Raw genomic sequence first — 18,188 nt, 5'->3', positions numbered from 1 at the left:
ACAAGTGAGACCGATGAACATGGGTTCTGATACCAACTTGTCATGACCCGATCTTTGGAGTCATTATGGAACATACTTTAACCGACCAGTTGATAAGCCAACCCATTACTCGGAATGGCAAGTAGTGGATACAAGGGTAAATAATACTAGCAACAAGAAAATACAAAAGTAGGAGCAAACCATAACTATTTACAGTGGAAACCCTCCCAGAACATAGAGGTCACAAATATAAAGTTGTCTAATATGAACAAGTACAATTCCCAAAATTGGACCACAACGAGCCATCTAAAAAAACACATAATATATATACAGAAGAAGATAGGCTAATCCAGGACGCCAAGTGCTCACCCTAATATGTGATATTCAAAAGCTGCAAAAGATGGTACGTTTGATCACCGCTGGTAGCTAGTACTAGGACTTCCATCACAGAAAGATCTAGTGTAGCATAAGAATCAAAACAAAGGTACTCAATAGTAATCATTTTCCGACTAATCAAGAAAGCTAAACACAATATGAAAAGAAAAAAATCTAGACACTAACAAAGGTCAAAGTGGGAAAAGAAAGAAAGAAAGCACATCAGCATAACAAAAATAAATCTAAGTACAGTTAAACTAAATATAATTGTACCCATAATCCCATAAGGTACAATAATGTGCAGGTTTAAGTTAAAGCCAGAATGGACCCCCATTAGCCCAACGAATACACAGAATAGCTAATACATTAAGAATGTAGAGTAACCCAAATCAAAATACAAGACCATCAACCATATTACAAACCAAGAAACTAGTCAACTCCCAGATTTCCTAGCAAGAGTGACAACAAATGTAGGCCATCCAGCTAGATAGTCCACTCATAGGGGCATAAGTCACCTAGCTTGAAAGAGTGACTCGGGGGATTGTCGACTTTGTAAAGGATCACAAATATCAAGGCTCTCTAGCTGGAAAATCCACTCCCGGGGTAATATGTCGATGTCCTAGCAAAGGTGATATGGGGACGGGTCAACTATGTAGAGGATCTCAAGTAGGCTCCAAGCCACCGTGGATCGACATCCTCTCCCAAATATATCACAAAACGACATCTAGATTGAAGTACTAAAATCCCTAGAAAAAACACAACCTCTCGCAACACATATGAGTCATGGAAATAGTGAGAAAAAACAAGAAAGAGCTAACAAGGTGTGAAAATGCCTAACTAATGCTCATACTATTTGACCTAGGTTTTTTACTCCACTCTACAAGGACCTAGTCCATCTCAAACGACATTGGGATAGTAATAATGCTACAAGGCACATGGGTCTAAGGCATCACTAGTATATCCTAGTCTAAGGCCAAACATGCGTAAGAAAAGAAGCGATAACACAAGTAAATCACATAGTATAGAATAACACTCATACAACCACTAACTAACATGGTACTACCATCACACATTATCAAAAAATCCTAAAACATGGTTTCTAAGAAGAATAGTAGGAATAACTAGGTACCCACCCCCAATTAACGCTAATCATCATGGATTACATCATTCATGTTCAATTTAAATAAAATAAAAGTTGTAGCATACCTGTAGACCGACAGCGCACACTCCAAATTACAACTCCAGAGCTTTTCCCTTCGAAACAACCTTTGAACATTCCCACACTATCAAGAATATGATCATAATGTTAGTGCATTTCCTTAGTCACTAAAAACATAAAGCGAAGAAGGAATGATTTAGAGTCAAATGTAAATTGTGGGACACACACTAGAATCTCTAGAATTGACAACATCAAGTGGTCCTAAACTATTCCTCGAACTTGTGTTCAAAAATTGAACACAATTCAAGCTTTGAAACAGCCAAAATAACAACCATTCAAATTTAACAATAAATGAAGCCAAGGCTTCCTAAAGACACAAAAATTCACCTCAAATGGAAGTTATTCAATAGCTTCTAATCACAAACCCAAGTAGAAACGCTCCCAACGATCGCACAGGACATCAAATCACTCAAATTGGCGCTCGAATGTGGGAGAAATTGCTAAATCAATCTTGAACAAAGGCTGAAAATTATGCCTAACTTTTTTATAAAAAGACTGCCCGACCTTCACTTTAGCCTCCACTAACGTCCCTTGTGAAAGGTTTCCCAAAAAGGCAGGAATCACTTTTGTGAGATCCTCGCTTAAGTGACGAAACTTTGAAAAAGGGAGGTCTGCTAAAGTGAACACAGGGTTGCTTTAGAGATTGTCGCTTAAGTGGTTGGTGGCGCTTAAGTTGAGCCCTGATCGCAAAAGTTGTGTTATCTTAAGCGAAGCCAAGGGTGCAAAAGCGGTCACACCAGATATTTGACTCAAAAATATCTCAGCAAAGTCCCTTAAGCTCCACTCGGGGTTCATGATGGGTTCCGAACACCGTACACATAAATGAGATTTGCAAACTACTCAAATTTAACATTAAAAAATTAACAGAACAGTCAAAACTTCCATACAAGGTAATCTTGACATAATATGGGTCCCACACCCATTTCCATTTTACGCAAAAATACACAAGGGGATCGAAATAACCTAAAAGGCCTACAGATCCAATGAAGGGTCACTTTAGACCAAACTCAACATTGTCGAGCTAACCGTGCTGTAGAAATTCTCATCCGAGCTTGTTTACTCAGAATGTTGGCTAAAGTCAAACTTATTCCTTAACTTGAAAATTAATATACCTAATCACTCATATTAACACTAAAAGACTTGAGAGTCCTGTTCACCATGATACAAACCTAAAATTATCCATCAAGAGCAGATGGAGTCATCAAAAGACCCCAAATCCCTTCTTAAAGTAACTACCGACACCATCGACGGTGACAACCTACGGTTTGTGTATCCTGTTTGTGTGTAATGAATGTGTCTTGACTTAGTGAACATGGAATCGGTCGACCTAATGTATGTAGCCCTTTCATAAATGAATGATGAAGTATTCTAGGCTATGTCTTGAACTGGTAGACCTAGTGGTGGTGGCCCTTTATGATGAGTCTAAAAACTAATGTGATGATAAACCTTGAATCGGTAGACCTAATGTCCGTGGCCCTTTCATGTGTGAAATGATGAACCTTGTATCGGTAGACCCAATGTTGATGGCACCCTTCTTGATGATTTAATGAGATATCCATGTAATGTACCTTGAATCGGAAGACCTAATGGTGGTGGCCCTTTCTTGTTTAATGTACTTTGGGTCGGTAGGCCTAATGTTGGTGTCCCTCTCAAGTACAATAATGTAATGTGAATGAAATACTATATGGGAATGGAGGCTAAGCACCGAGTGGATATGGTATGATGGAAACTCCCCCAATGTTAGGTTAGGGTTCCAATGAACATCTTCCTATCCCATAACTATGTGCCCACATAGGACATTAGCTAGTGGAATCCACTTAAGCTAAAATATTACTGGTTATATCTTAGGCAACTAGACCAACCTCTATGATGTGGGATAGTACATCGAATTCCATGATTTAGTTCTCATGGTCTATGTCGGTTAAATGCTTATTCCCATCATGTGAGATGTGCATTATGGTTTCTTGAGAAGGTTTATGAAGTGTGGATGGTAGTATGGGATGCCATCCATGCATTGCACGAGTAGGCTTTGAGAGGGTCATAGTGAGTTCTCTAATGTCTTAATAAATAATATATGAAAGTTCTCTAAATAAAGCTAATGAAGCATGTTGACTTATATTCTTAATGAGATGTTCATGCTATACTTGGATTGTATTATGTGTTAATTCCTTGTCATGACTTATAAAATGTTTATGTGTCTTATGTATGAGTATTGTGTAAAGATGGAAAGGATGAATGGTAAGTTCACTTTTGGTGGCCAAGATGTGGTACTTAGTGTGTATGCTTGTATGTGACGCTATTCATACATTGCACATAGTATAGCTTAGTGTTGCTTGAGGTGAAACTCTAATATAGTGAAATGTCTTATATGGTTGATTATTGTCAAGAACCAAGGCTAACCCCTAGATGCGACACGGTGTACTTGACCCCAAAGGGGTCTCATACAAGCTTCATAGCATTTCATTGCATTCGACATAGAAATTGAGCCAAATTAAAAACATATTTAAATCCAAACAATCCAAAACTTCATTTAAAAACACAGCAGAAGTCTAAGTCTCACATGGACATCTAAAACAATATCTTGAACTAAAGTAGGGACACGGTCCTTTACAATAAAAAAGACTAACATTGTCTATTACATGGAATAAAAAAATCTTCTGAAAGTATTTGTCCTCGATCTATGATGACATACCACTTCATCATGGAAGAATATCAATCCAAGCACTTGCACTAGAGAGAAGCAATCACATTCTGAAACCTACACGTGAAGTAAAACATGAAGAAGAATGGGGTTAGCACAATTAAGTACTAAGTATGATAGCTATGCAAAAACATGCTTAAACGAACATTCTATTTGAAAGTCATGATATAGGCCATTTTGATGAAACTTCATGAACATAAGCATAAGAGGCATAATAATCAACCACAACCAACATACAAGTCATTTAACCACATTAGAACATAACTACGTATAAACCATTACTTCACTTTGAGCCTTCACCTCAAGTAACCCTTATGTTGTACCTTGTGAAATGTATGGATAGCGACTCATACCACCATCCACACTAAAGTACCACATTAAGGTCCCAAAAGTGAAACTACCATTCAACCTATCCATCTTTACACAATACTCATACAAAAGACATAAACATTACATAAGTCATATCATTACCTAAGGACCATTACCTAAGACAACTCTAAGTCATACTTGTGCAATGTGCAAGTAGCATCCCATACTAACTCACACTAAGTACTCTTTTGAAGTCACATAAGCAAGGCACATTCATATACAATAAGTCATGACAAGAAAGTAACTCATGATACAATCCAAGTATAGCATGCATCTTTACATTTAAGCATATAAGAGTCAACATTCTTCATTAGCTTCATTTAGGGAACATTCATACATTAGCCATTAAGACTTAGAGAACTCACAATGACCCTCTCAAAGCCTACTCGTGCAATGTATAGATGGCATCCCATACAACCACCCACACTTCATAGAACTCATCAAGAAACCATAATGCACATCTCACATGATGGGAATATGCATTAACCGACATAGTCCATGAGAGCTAAATGATGGAATCTGATGTCATGTAACCCTACACCGAAGGAAGGTGTTCAACTTGCCTAAGGTAGAACTAAGTATCTTTTACTTATGTAGGCACATAGTTATGGGATAAGAAAGATGTTCATTGGACTCTAACCTAACATTGGGAGAGTCACCATCTTACCATATCCACTCGGTGCTTAGCCTCCATTCCCATAGAGTAGTTCATTAGCATTACATTGTTGCACTTGAGAGGGCAACCAACATTAGGCCTACCAATTCAAGGTACATTACACATGAAAGGGCCATCATCATTAGGTCTACCGATTCAAGGTACATTAGGGATAGCTCATTGACTTTCCAACAAGGGCCATCAACATTAGGTCTACAGATACACGGTTCATCATTTCACACATGGAAGGGCCACCACCATTAGGTCTACCGTTTCAATGTTTAACATCGCATTAACTCCTAGACTCCTCATGAAAGGCCACCAACATTAGGTCTACCGATCCATGGTTTAGCCTAGAATACTTTATCATTCATTCATTCATTCCTAAAAGGCTACCAACATTAGGTCTACCAATTCAAGACATTAAGACATTAAGTCAAGATACATTCATTATACCTGAAAGGATGCCTAGCCTACCAATTTCAAATATACTTCATAGAAGAAAACCCTTAATATCCCATCATCATCATTCATGTGTGTTAATTGAGAATATGCTTTCAATCAATAACACAATTACATTCTAAACATGATCATTATACCTTCATTGAAATCACACACATATACTTTACATCATGATCATACATAGATCCTTCATAAATAGAGGTACAAGGAAGATATCCATCAATTCAATACCACAATATACATATTAAGTAAACACCTTCACCTTTCAAGTCAATCAATAAATCAAGCACAATTCTAGTTCAATATGTAACTTAGTCATAACTTGCCCTTCACGTCCATGAATCTCAAATCACCAACACACCAACAATTTAATACAATTAAGGCATAGATAATGATACAATTCTATAACCCAAAGCAATTTAGACATATCCCATTAATAAGCTTTAATAATCATCAAACCCACTTCATAAAGGTACAATTCAGGAATTATGAGAATTCATGGGTTCATAGAATATTTTCATCATAAATCATCAATTATACAATAATACAATAATAATATGTCATTAATAACCATTTGAAAACGTTTGGTTAAAGAACCCATGAGATTGAGTAAAACACTTGGTTTTTGATAACTTTAAATTAGCTCCTTGAATGAAAAGTTAAACAATGATGAAGACTACCATACCTTGCTATTGATTCCCCACGAAATTTGAGGAAGAAACACTTTGAATCCACAAACCCTAGCTTCAATGGCTCCTTCTTCTTTCTTGAGTTTAGAGAGAGAACTATTCAAGAGTAGATACGTCTTCTTTTAATTATTTTTGGAGTGACTTAATTGAAGGGATTTTTGTCTAAAAAGGTTATATAGTTGCTAGGAAAGGAATATAATAATGAGGACTCAACTTTGGAAAAGGACTAAGGACCCACAAAGTTAAAAGTAAAAATCTACACCTTTCCCGACTTACCTCATCCTTTGACCCTCATGTCTCACGAAGGGCACTAGGCGACTCGCCAAGTGCACCCTTGGCCCACCCATTTTTCCAGTAGGCTCATAAAATTTTCAGTTCACTAGGAGATCTAGAGGGATAATGGGAGATTCACTAACCTGGTTTGAGCTATCACTTAGCTCGCCCTCTGTTCCAAAACCTAGGTCTAAGGCGACCCCAAGTGCACTTTGGCGCATCGCCAAGTCACTTGGGTGATCAAGTAGTCCCATCACCAAAAGGTCTACCAAAGAACAAGGTTTATTCCACTCAATCTTGCTAGCTTAGGCCCTTGCTTGAACCATAGACTTCTTCCTTGCTCAATTAAGTTCTAAAACAGCCTAGACATCCACTTAAGGTTACACTAATCCACACGATGAGGCTCTAGTTCAACCTATTATTTTGTCAGTCGTTACATTATCCCACACGTAGGAACATTCATCCTCGAATGACACTTAAAACACATTAAGGGTTAACGACTCAAGACTAGCAGCCCATCATGCATGCAACATCATAAACAAATGCACAAAACTAGGAGGAAACATCAACTCCACAACAAAAAGCTCAATGCAATACAAGAAAGTAGGAACTACATCTACAAAATCATTATGCATCAAAACTTCACATTTTTCATTACATTGGAGGAATTACCTTCTCCAAGACAAATCATGCTCATCATAACATCTTTAAGCACATTATGGATCTTCTTCAAAAAGGCACATTAGGCATGTTAAACAATTCAACCTCATGAAGCATATAGAGACAACTCATAGTAAATTCACATTAACATGAGGAACATAATTCATGAAAACTTATTTTCTCCTATAAGCAAGAATTCAACTAGAACATGCATAACATAAGGAGACCATCTAAACACATATTCACACATGACTCCAAAACATGAAACAAGATACAAGGAACTCTTGGTGTCAAGCTTGAATAGGAATAGAAGTAAAGAGATAAGGATATCAGAACTATCAACAACCTTACTATTCAACATACCATCCCCCACTGAGGAGAAAACCCAACTAAGTATAACATGAAAAAGAACATAAGAACCTTAACAAGACATTCATGACCATAAGAAACTATCACTTATCGGTGCCTTCATTCAGATTAGCTCCTTGGTCTTTGTTAGCTTGAACAACATAGAAATGGTACCTCTTTAGAGCATCAAGATTCGGGACATTAAGAGAAGCTTGCTTAGCCTCCCTTTCTTTAGCCGTAAGAGTAGGACAATCTTTTACTTGGTGATCATTCTTTCCACAACCATAGCACCCACTAGTAACGACTAGGCACTTCCCAAAATGCTTCTTTCCAGAATTATGTCAAGGAGGTTTAGAAGATGGAGGTCCACTACCTCTCTCTTGGTTACCCTTAGAAGTGCTTGAAGAATTTTGGTTTGGATCTCTCTCTTGAACCTAGGTTGACCTTGCTCATCAGATCTACCTCTCTTTAACTCCCTATTCTTCCTTTTATGCTTGGACTCCTCAATAGATTGAACATACACCATGAGTCTAGAAATGTTCATTTCATCATGAAGCATCACCGTACGACACTCTTCCTCATCTAGGTTAGATATACCCGTAACAAAGTGACTCATCTCATCCATAGGGTTACACACCAAACATGGGGCATACTTAGACATTTAGGTAAATTTCAAGCAGTACTCTTGAACATTCATGTTACCTTTCCTAAGGTTGATAAAATCCTCTACCTTAACCTCCCTCTTCTCACGGGGAAAGTACCTACTAAGGAATGCTTCCTTAAACAACTCTCATTCTATGGGACCTGCTGCAACCGACCTATTAGCCTTCCATGAGTAAACTAAATTTGGGCAACATCCTCTAATTGATAGGCACCAAGTTCTAGTTTTTCAATAGAAGTCACTCCCATAGCATTGATTATCTTATACACCTCATCCAAAAACTCTTAGAGATCCTCTCCCACCTTAGAACCTAGAAATACCGGAGGATTCATACTCACAAAGTCTCTCAACCTAGAAGTCGTAGTACTCACATTGGGGTTCACATTTGCCTGAACACCCCTATTTGATTGAGCTGTCATGGCTTGACCTTAAGTAGTGACGGCTTGAGCCATCATCAAAGGAGCCGACCTAACTTACTCATTGATCATAGCTGGGGAATCCACCACAACATGATTTCCTTGATTGCCTAGAGGAACTTGGTCACCTTGAGGACCTTGGGGATCTTGGGGAGGAACCCCCTCATTCACAATCTCTTCTTCCATTCTTCTTGGGTTAGCCCTTATATTCATATCCTATAAACACATGAGAAGGGTTAGGAAAAGGACACTTATAGATCTAAACTCTAAGTCACAACTTCAATAATAATGAAACAAGTGTAACTTCCTAACATCCTATAGCCTCTTGCTCATAGATGTGTCGCGATTCACACCGATGAACAAGACTCTACTAGACGTGGTTTGTGAGACATCAATCCTAACAACCATTTCCAAAATATTATGCTCTGATACCATGTTTGTCACGACCCAAGGCTATCCCTTAGATGCGACACGGCGTACTTGACACAGAAGGGGTCTCATACAGGACTCAAAACATTTTATAATGACCCGAGAGCACCCCCTAGTCGTTACCAGCGTATTCGACCTCGAAAAGGTCTTATACATGACCTTAACATTCGTCCTAACAAGTATCATAGAATAAAATCACAGAAAATTTAAAATGTTTACTTTGGAAGTTCAACTTCATTTCATATACGAAAAATAAAATCAAACTTCGTCACAATTTACCATCTAGACATAGAAGTATCGAAAATGGGACTTAGCCCTTACATCAATAAGAAGTCTTCAAATAAGAAAGTACAACAATGTCTTTCAACATAAGCAAAGAACTAAACATAGAAGCTAGATCACAGGGTCTTGTGCTCGGACTTGAGGACTCACCAACTTGGGGAAGCATCTCCAAGTGTCTTGAGAAGTAAGCTTGAATCCTCAATGGCCCGAACCTAAATTTTTGGGGAAAAATGGAGCAATAGGGGTTAGTACAACACACGTACTAAGTATGACTACTATACATAAAAACCATTGAAACATGCAGAAAATGACATTTAGTAAAAACATGTTTTTTACCAGGTAAATCTAATATGCACACAAAGTAAGCATCATAGTCCAAACCCACATAATATCATCCCAACATGTAGACAACCCAAGCAATAACAGTGCAATGCAAACAATAGAACCCCAAAATCGTATTCAAAGCCAATTATCACATTAAGCAACCTACTTCACGCATACATTCATAAAATAATATTTCATCATAACTTACCATATTAATAATTATCGCACATAATATAGCTTCAACATACATAAATCATAATCATCATAATCATAAAAGAACATTACTACAACCATCTCTTAGGATCCCAGAAGTGCAATGTGCAAGAGAAGTCCCATATCCTCCCTTACACTATGTAGAAAACCCTTAAGAAAGCCCTAGTAAGAGTTCACACCTTCCATACCTTCAGTTACTTTTACATTAGGCAAATATTGCAATAACCAACATAGATCGTGACAGCTACAAGGAATCCGGTGTTTTACTCCCACACCAAAAAGAGAGGGTTAACAGTTGCCTAAGGTATAACCATTCGTACATAGCTATCTAGGTGGATCCACTAAGCTAGAGTCCCATGTGGGAACATAGTTAAGGGTCAAGGAGATTGCTTCTAGAAACCCTAACTTACTAACGTGGAGGTTTCCATCTCACGAGACAACACATACCGTGGGTAATCCGGACTTCCTAAACAAGAGGAAACACATGTGGGGAGCCGGACTTACTAAACGTGAGACCCCCATCTCATTTACATGCCCTTTCGTTGCTAAGCATCTAATTCCATTTTGTAATCATCTTTAGTCATCACATAAGTTCACATTAGCCTTTAATAGACCCTTATGTAGACATCTTACCATAATAGCTCATATGTGTTCATAAGTGAGTAACAATCCTTTCACTTTAGAGACACTTAGCAAGTGAGTAAATCTTTCACTTTATATTACACCATAACTATGACGACTACCTTTCAATCATATAGCTATCATACCATAACATACATACATACTTCATAGCTAATTCAAGTGTAGAGGGTTAAGGATGAGGAAACTAGGTCATCAACACCACAACAACACAGTAGGTATAACATCATTACAATCTAAGTTATTCACCTTTCATACTTGAGTTCGAAGAAGAACCAACCTTCATACCTTCTTTCCTTTCATGGGACATCCATTCTTCAATTACCAAATAATTCATAACCAATACATAATACAAGGTAATTCATGAAGTAATAACATAATCAACATCAATATAAACAATTGACATATTCACTTCATAGCCTTAATGGTTTCATTCAAAGACTCAACCCTAATTTTGTAGAAATTATACATAACCTAGGGTAAATCATCATACAAGCATGATTTACATAACATCACATTCAACTCATAGCCTTTAATTGATATCCAACAGAAACTAGGGTAAGAATTAGGAAAAAAAGGAGAAACATGGGTCTCATGGGGAGTTCTTCAAGAAACCACCAATACAACATAAATTCATCCATAATTTTTCATATAACATCAATCAAAGTTTAGAAAGAAGACCCAAATTTTTGGGTTGAAACCTAGAAATTGGAGATTTTGAAATTCATCTTGAAGGGGCCTTTTAGGGAAAGAAATCCCAGAGTGATAAGCAACCATACCTTATTGACGAATTAACCATGAAAATCTGAGTTGAAACCTTGGAGAGTTGGTCTTTTTCTTGAAGCTCCAATGTCCGTCAATGGAGTTCTTGAGAAGAGAGAGAGAGTAGAGAGAAGGAGGAACTTTAGGTTTAGATCTTTTGGGTTTTGTGTTTGAGTGATACAAATGAGGTAAATTGTCTTAAAAATCATTATATACACGTCCCCTAAAGTACACTAAATACCCCTCACTTAGTTGGACTCTTTAATGAAGTAAAAATTAGATTTCTGAATTTCTGCATTTTTGTCGCGGAGCAAGTCTGCGACGCGGACCTGTTCTCTGAAGATATTTGGAATTAAATTTTGAGATAGTAGAGTCCGCGTCGCAAACTAACTTTTTGCTTCTTGGGGGAGCTAGTCCGCGACGCGGATGCATTCCCTCCCAGTGCAATTTGCAAGCTGCCTTGGCAGCTTGCTTCGCCAAGGTTGGGGTTCTTCTCGGGGCCCCTTAGGGTGGCTCCAGGGCGTTGTATTTGAACGTTTGGACCCTATAAACATATATTTACCTAATTTAAACATTTTTACAAGATTATATCATCATACGACACTCCCAAACTTGCCCAAAACCTGAGGACACACTAGAACACATTTTTCTCTAGTTTCCGGATGTCGTGGTCGTTTCTTGACGTTTAGACTTTTACTCTTCCAAACCAAGTCAATTACATTAATTTAGGTTTAGAAACATCATTTTAATTATTTTTAACTCATTATTCATAAAGTGAGGCTCTAACTTAAGTCATAAAATTTTTGGGGTGTTACAATATCCCCCCCTTAGGAACATTCGTTCCCGAATGTCACTTGGACTTATTTCTAGGGAGAGAATGACTTAAACTAGCAGCACAACAACCAGTTACATCAACGACATCATATCATCATATCATCATATCATATAGGAATTTAATCCACAACATCACTTTGCTCAAAACTCTTTACTTCAGAGAAGTATTGGAGGAACTACATTCTCATCAATGAGCATCAACATATATATTAAGCAATCAACAAGACATTTCTTTAAAAAGACAACATAAAGCATGCTCATTACAACTCTCATGAAGACAACATCACACAACATCTATGGGTGCAATTTCAACCATGAGAACAAAATTCATGAAAACTCAAAATACAACTTAAGCATGAATTTTCACAAAAATATGTACAAGGAAATCCTATCATAATCATCAACACGCATGATTTTAAATTTATACCTAATTAAGAGAGACTACTAACCTCAATTTTGGCTAGGTGTATGTTACACCCCGGAAATTCTATGATTTAAGTTACAGCCTCATCTTATGAATGGTGACTTAAAAATAATTAAATTGATGTTTATAAACCTAAACTAGGGTAATTGACTGGGTTCGAAAGAGTAAAAGTCTAAATGTCAAGAAACGACTACGACGTTCGGAAACTAGAGAAGAATCTGTTCTAGTGTCCTTAGGTTTTGGGCAGGTTTGGGAGTGTCGTATGATGGTATAATCTTATAAAAAGAGTTAAAATAGGTCAATATATGTTTATAGGGTCAAAATATTCAAATACGATTCCCCAGCACCACTCTAAGGGGGACCCCAACCATGGACAAGCAAGTTGCCCAGGCAGCTTGCAAATTGCTCTTGGAGGGAACAAAGGCACGTCGTGGACTTGCTCCCCCAAGGAGCAAAAAGTTTGTTCGCGACGTGGTTGTGTCGCGGACTCTACTGTCTCGAAATTTAATTCCAAATATCTCCAGGGAACAGCTCTGCGTCGCGGATTTGTTCGGCGACAAAAATACAAAAATTCAGAAATCTATTTTTACTTCATTAAAGAGTCTATTTAAGTTAGGGGTATTTAGGGTACTTTAGGGTACGTGTACATAATGATATTTAAGTCAATTTACCTCACTTGTATCACTCAAACACAAAACCCCAAAGTTCTAAACCTAAAGTTCCTCCTTCTGTCTACTCTTTCTCTCTTCTCAAGAACTCCATTGAAGAAGATTGGAGCTTCAAGAAGAAGACCAACTCTCCAAGGTTTCAACTAAGATTTTCGTGGTTAATTCGTCAATAAGGTATGGTTGCTTATCACTCTTGTGATTCTTTTCCCCATGAGGCCCATTCAAGATGAATTTCAAAATCTCCAATTTCTAGGTTTCAATAAAAAATGTGGGTCTTCTTTCTAAAGTGAAATTGATGTTATAAACTTACTTCGATTGATGTTAGATTAAAAATTATGGATGAAATTATGTTTTATTGGTGGTTTCTTGAAGAATTCCCCATGAGACACATGTTTCTCCTTCTTTTCCTAATTTTAACCCTAGTTTGTGTTTGATACTGAATGAAGGCTATGAATTGAATGTGATGTTATGTTATTCATGTTTGTATGATGATTCTACCATAGGTTATGAATAATTTCTATGAAATTAGGGTTGAGTCTTTGAATGAAGCCTTGAAGGCTATGAAAGGAATATGTCAATTGCTTATATTGATGTTGATTATGTTATTACTTCATGAATTACCTTGTATTATATATTGGTTATGAATTTGTTGGTAATTGAAGTATGGATGTCCCACGAAGGGCATGAAGGTATGAAGGTTGGTTCTATTTGAACTCATGTATGAAAGGTGAATTACTTAGATTGTAATGAGGCTATACCTAATGTGTTATTGTGGTGTTGATGACCTAGTTTCCTCATCCTTAACCCTCTACACTTGAATTACATGTGAAGTATGTATGTATATTATGGTATGATTGCTATATGATTGAAAGATAGTTCTCATGATTGTAGTGTAATGTAAAGTGAAAGGTTTACTCACTTGCTAAGTGTCTCTAAAGTGAAAGGATTGTTACTCACTTATGAACACATATGAGCTATTATGGTGAGATGTCTACATAAGTGTCTATTAAAGGCTAATGTGAACTTTTGTGATGACTAAATATGATTACAAAAGGGAATCATATGCTTATCACCGAAAGGGCATGTAAATGAGATAGGGGTCTCACGTTTAGTAAGTCCGGCTGCCCACATGAGTTTCCTCACGTTTAGCAAGTACGGATTACCTACGGTATGTGTTGTCTTAAGAGATGGAAACCCCCACGTTTAGTAAGTTAGGGTTTCTAGAAGCATTCTCCTTGACCCTTAACGAATGGTTACAGCTTAGGCAAGTGTTAACCCTCTTTTTTTCAGTGTGGGAGTAGAACACCGAATTCCATGTAGCTCTCATGGTCTATGTCGGTTATTGCAATATTTCCCTAATGTAAAAGTAAATGAAGGTATGAAAGGTGTGTACTCTTACTAGGGCTTTGTTAAGGGTTTCTACATAGTGTAAGGGAGGGTATGGGACTTCTCTAGCACATTGCACTTCTGGGATCGTAAGGGATGGTTGTAGTACTGTTCTCTTATGATTATGATTATTATGACTTATGTATGTTGAAGCTATGTTATGTATGATCATTATGAATGTGGTAAGTTATGATAAAATATGATCTTATGAACGTACGCATGAAGTAGGTTGCTTAATGTGATAGTTGGCTTTGAATAGGGTTATGGGGTTCTATTCTTTGCATTGCACTAGTATTGCTTGGGTTTTCTACAAGTTGGGCTGATATTATGTTGGTTTGGACTATGATACTTAATTTGTGTGCGTATTCGATTTACTTGGCAAAAAGCATATTTTGAATAAAATGTCCTTTTATGCCTGTTTCAACGGTTTTTATGCATAGTAGTCATACTTAGTACGTGTGTTGTACTAAACCATATTTTCTCCCTTTTTCACAAACATTTAGGTTCGGGCCGTTGAGGATTCAGGCTTACTTCTCAAGACACTAGGAGTTGCTTCCCCAAGTTGGTGAGTCCTCAAGTCCGAGGACAAGACCCTATGATCTAGCTTCTATGTTTAGTTCTTTGCTTTTGTTGAAATATATTGTTGCACTCCTATTTTCAAGACTTCTTATTGATGTAAGGGCTAAGTCCTATTTTCGATACTTCTATGTCTAGATGGTGCATTGTGACGAAGTTAGATTCTATTTTTCATATATGAAGTGAAGTTGAACATCGAAAGTAAAAGTTTTAAGTTTTCCATGATTTTATTCTATCATACATGTTATGATAAATGCTAAGGACTTTTATAAGACCTCTTCGAGGTCGAATGTGCATGTAACGACTAGGGGGTGATCTCGGGTCGTTACAAACTTGGTATCAGAACATAAGGTTGAGAATAATGTAGGATTTACGTCACAAGATACCACATTGAGTAGAGTCTTGTTTATGGGTGTGAAGCGCATCACACTTATGAATGAGAAGCTACGAGATGCTTAGGAACTTTTACTCTTTTGTTATTCCATAATCGTGCCTAAGAGTCTTAACTCTATTTAGTCCTTTTCTTCTAATACTTCTCTTGTGCTTATAGGCAATGAATACAACAAGGAACAACGCAAGGAAGGCCGGTGAGGAGAATGTGAATGAGGCGGTTCCCCCTCAAACTCCTCTAAACCCTCTAGTTCCTATTGAAGAAGGGGCTATGTCTAATGCTGATATAAGGTCGGCTATTCATAATTTGACTCAAGTGTTGGCAACTCAAGTTGCAAGGGATTCTAGGGTACAAGTGAACCCCAATGCTAGCACTACCGCTTCTAGGTTAAGGGATTTCACAAAGATGAATCCCCCTACTTTCTTTGGGTCCAAGGGTTCATTGATGAAGTGTTTAAGGTTCTAGAGGCTATGGGTGTGTCTTCTCAAAAAAAGGTGGAGTTAGCCGCCAATCAACACAAAGATGTGGCACAAGTGTGGTGTGAACAATGGAAGGAGGGGAGACCTATTAGAGAGGGTCCGATAAGTTGGGCTATATTCAAGATGGCTTTTCTTGATAGGTTTTCTCCCTTGGAAATAAGGAAAAAGAAAATGCAAGAATTCATCAACCTCCGTTTAGGGGGTATGAGTGTGAAGGAGTATGGCCTCAAGTTCACTCAATTGTCCAAGCATGCTCCTACATTGGTGTCATACTCTAGAGCTACATTGAACAAATTTTTTATGCGTGTATTCGTTCTTGTAGTGAATGAATGTAGGTCGGCTATGCTAATCCCAAGCATGGAGATTTCTTGCCTTATGGTTCATGCCGAGCAAATTGAGGAGCAAAAGCTTAAACAAGTTGGTAGAAAATTGAAGAGGTCAAGGATCGATCATGGAAATTCTTCCAAAGTTAGGTTTGAAATCCAAGATAAGCCAAATTTCAATAAGAGGTTTTTAAACCAAGGTCCTCCTAACACTCCAAAGGTCAACAAAGGTAAAGTGTCTACCCCAAAGCCTCAAGAAGCAAGACGTGGTGCTCCTTATGTTGTGAAGCCTATTTGTGCAAAGTGTGGTAAAAAACATGAAGGCAAGTGCCTAGTTGGCACGGATAATTGCTATGGTTATGGTAAGAACGGCCACATGAGGAGGGACTGCCCTATGCTAAACACTCAAGGAAGAGAAAATGCTCAAGCACAAGCAAGTGGCCCAAATACCGATGTTCCTAACAACAATCGCTTATATGCTCTCAATCCCGAGGTGATCAAGAGAGCTCTCCGGATGTTATGACCGGTATGCTACAAGTATTTTCAATTAATGTTTATGCATTGTTGGACCCCGGTACCAATTTGTCTTTTGTAACCCCTTTAGTGGCTATGCACTTTAATATACTTCCCGATGTCTTAGATAAACCCTTTTCGGTTTCCACCCCAGTGGGTGATTCCATAGTTGTTAAAAGAGTCTATACGGGTTGTCCCATATCATTGCCCAATAGAGTCACTTTGGTTCATTTGGAGAAACTTGATATGTTAGACTTTGATGTTATATTGGGGATGGATTGGCTTCATGCTTATTTTGCATCCATAGATTGTAGGACCCGACTTGTGAAGTTTCAATTTCCTAATGAACCCATTTTAGAATGGAAGAGAGGAAATTTCGTTCCTATGGGAAGGATCATTTCATGTCTTAAAGCTTGTAAGTTGATTTCTAAGGGTTGTCTCTATTATATTGTGAAGGTCAAGGATCTTGAGTCCGAGAATCCTCCTTTGGAGTCGGTCCCCGTAGTGAAGGATTTTTTGGAAGTCATTCCTGATGACTTACCTGGAATTTCTCTTGAACGGGAAATAGATTTCGGCATCGATTTATTGCCGGATACACAACCCATTTCAATCCCTCCTTACCGGATGGCCCCGGCGGAGTTGAGGGAATTAGAAGTTCAACTCAAAGATTTGTTGGATAAGGGTTTCATCCAACCTAGTATATCTCCTTGGGGTGCACCGGTGTTATTTTTGAAGATGAAGAATGGATCCCTTCGTATGTATATTGATTACCGATAGTTAAATAAAGTGACCATTAAGAACAAGTATCCACTCCCTAGGATTGATGACTTACTTTATTAACATCAAGGAGCGAGTTACTTTTCAAAAATTGATTTGAGGTCGGGTTATCACCAACTTAGGGTGAGAGGTGTTGATGTTCCGAAAACAGCCTTCCGAATAAGATATAGTCATTTTGAGTTCTTAGGGATGTCCTTTGGTCTTACAAATGCCCCGGCGGCTTTCATGGATCTTATGAATCATGTGTTTAGAAATTTTCTAGACTCATTTGTTATTGTATTTACTGATGACATCTTGATTTACTCTAAAAGTGAGGATGATCACATGAATCATTTGAGGATAGTATTGCAAGCCCTCAAAG

General features: G+C 37.8%; 1 protein-coding gene across 1 annotated transcript in view; it reads left to right on the top strand.

Moving 5' to 3' along the window:
* The window catches only part of LOC125819231 (uncharacterized), a gene marked incomplete at its 5' end in the record, with an annotated part of 69,305 nt that overhangs the window by 34,531 nt on the left and 16,586 nt on the right, over nucleotides 1-18,188 (top strand). Inside the window, 3 exons of the mRNA XM_049498697.1 lie at nucleotides 15,895-16,193; nucleotides 16,550-17,030; nucleotides 17,507-17,704. Of these exons, the coding sequence (XP_049354654.1) occupies nucleotides 15,895-16,193; nucleotides 16,550-17,030; nucleotides 17,507-17,704 (978 nt within the window). The remainder of the gene's footprint in view (nucleotides 1-15,894; nucleotides 16,194-16,549; nucleotides 17,031-17,506; nucleotides 17,705-18,188) is intronic.

This window comes from Solanum verrucosum, unplaced genomic scaffold (genome assembly GCF_900185275.1).
Source record: "Solanum verrucosum unplaced genomic scaffold, falcon-dt-bn FXZP01000246.1, whole genome shotgun sequence".
In the NCBI taxonomy this organism is placed as follows: domain Eukaryota; kingdom Viridiplantae; phylum Streptophyta; class Magnoliopsida; order Solanales; family Solanaceae; genus Solanum; species Solanum verrucosum.
This window is presented reverse-complemented; position numbering and strand designations above follow the sequence as displayed.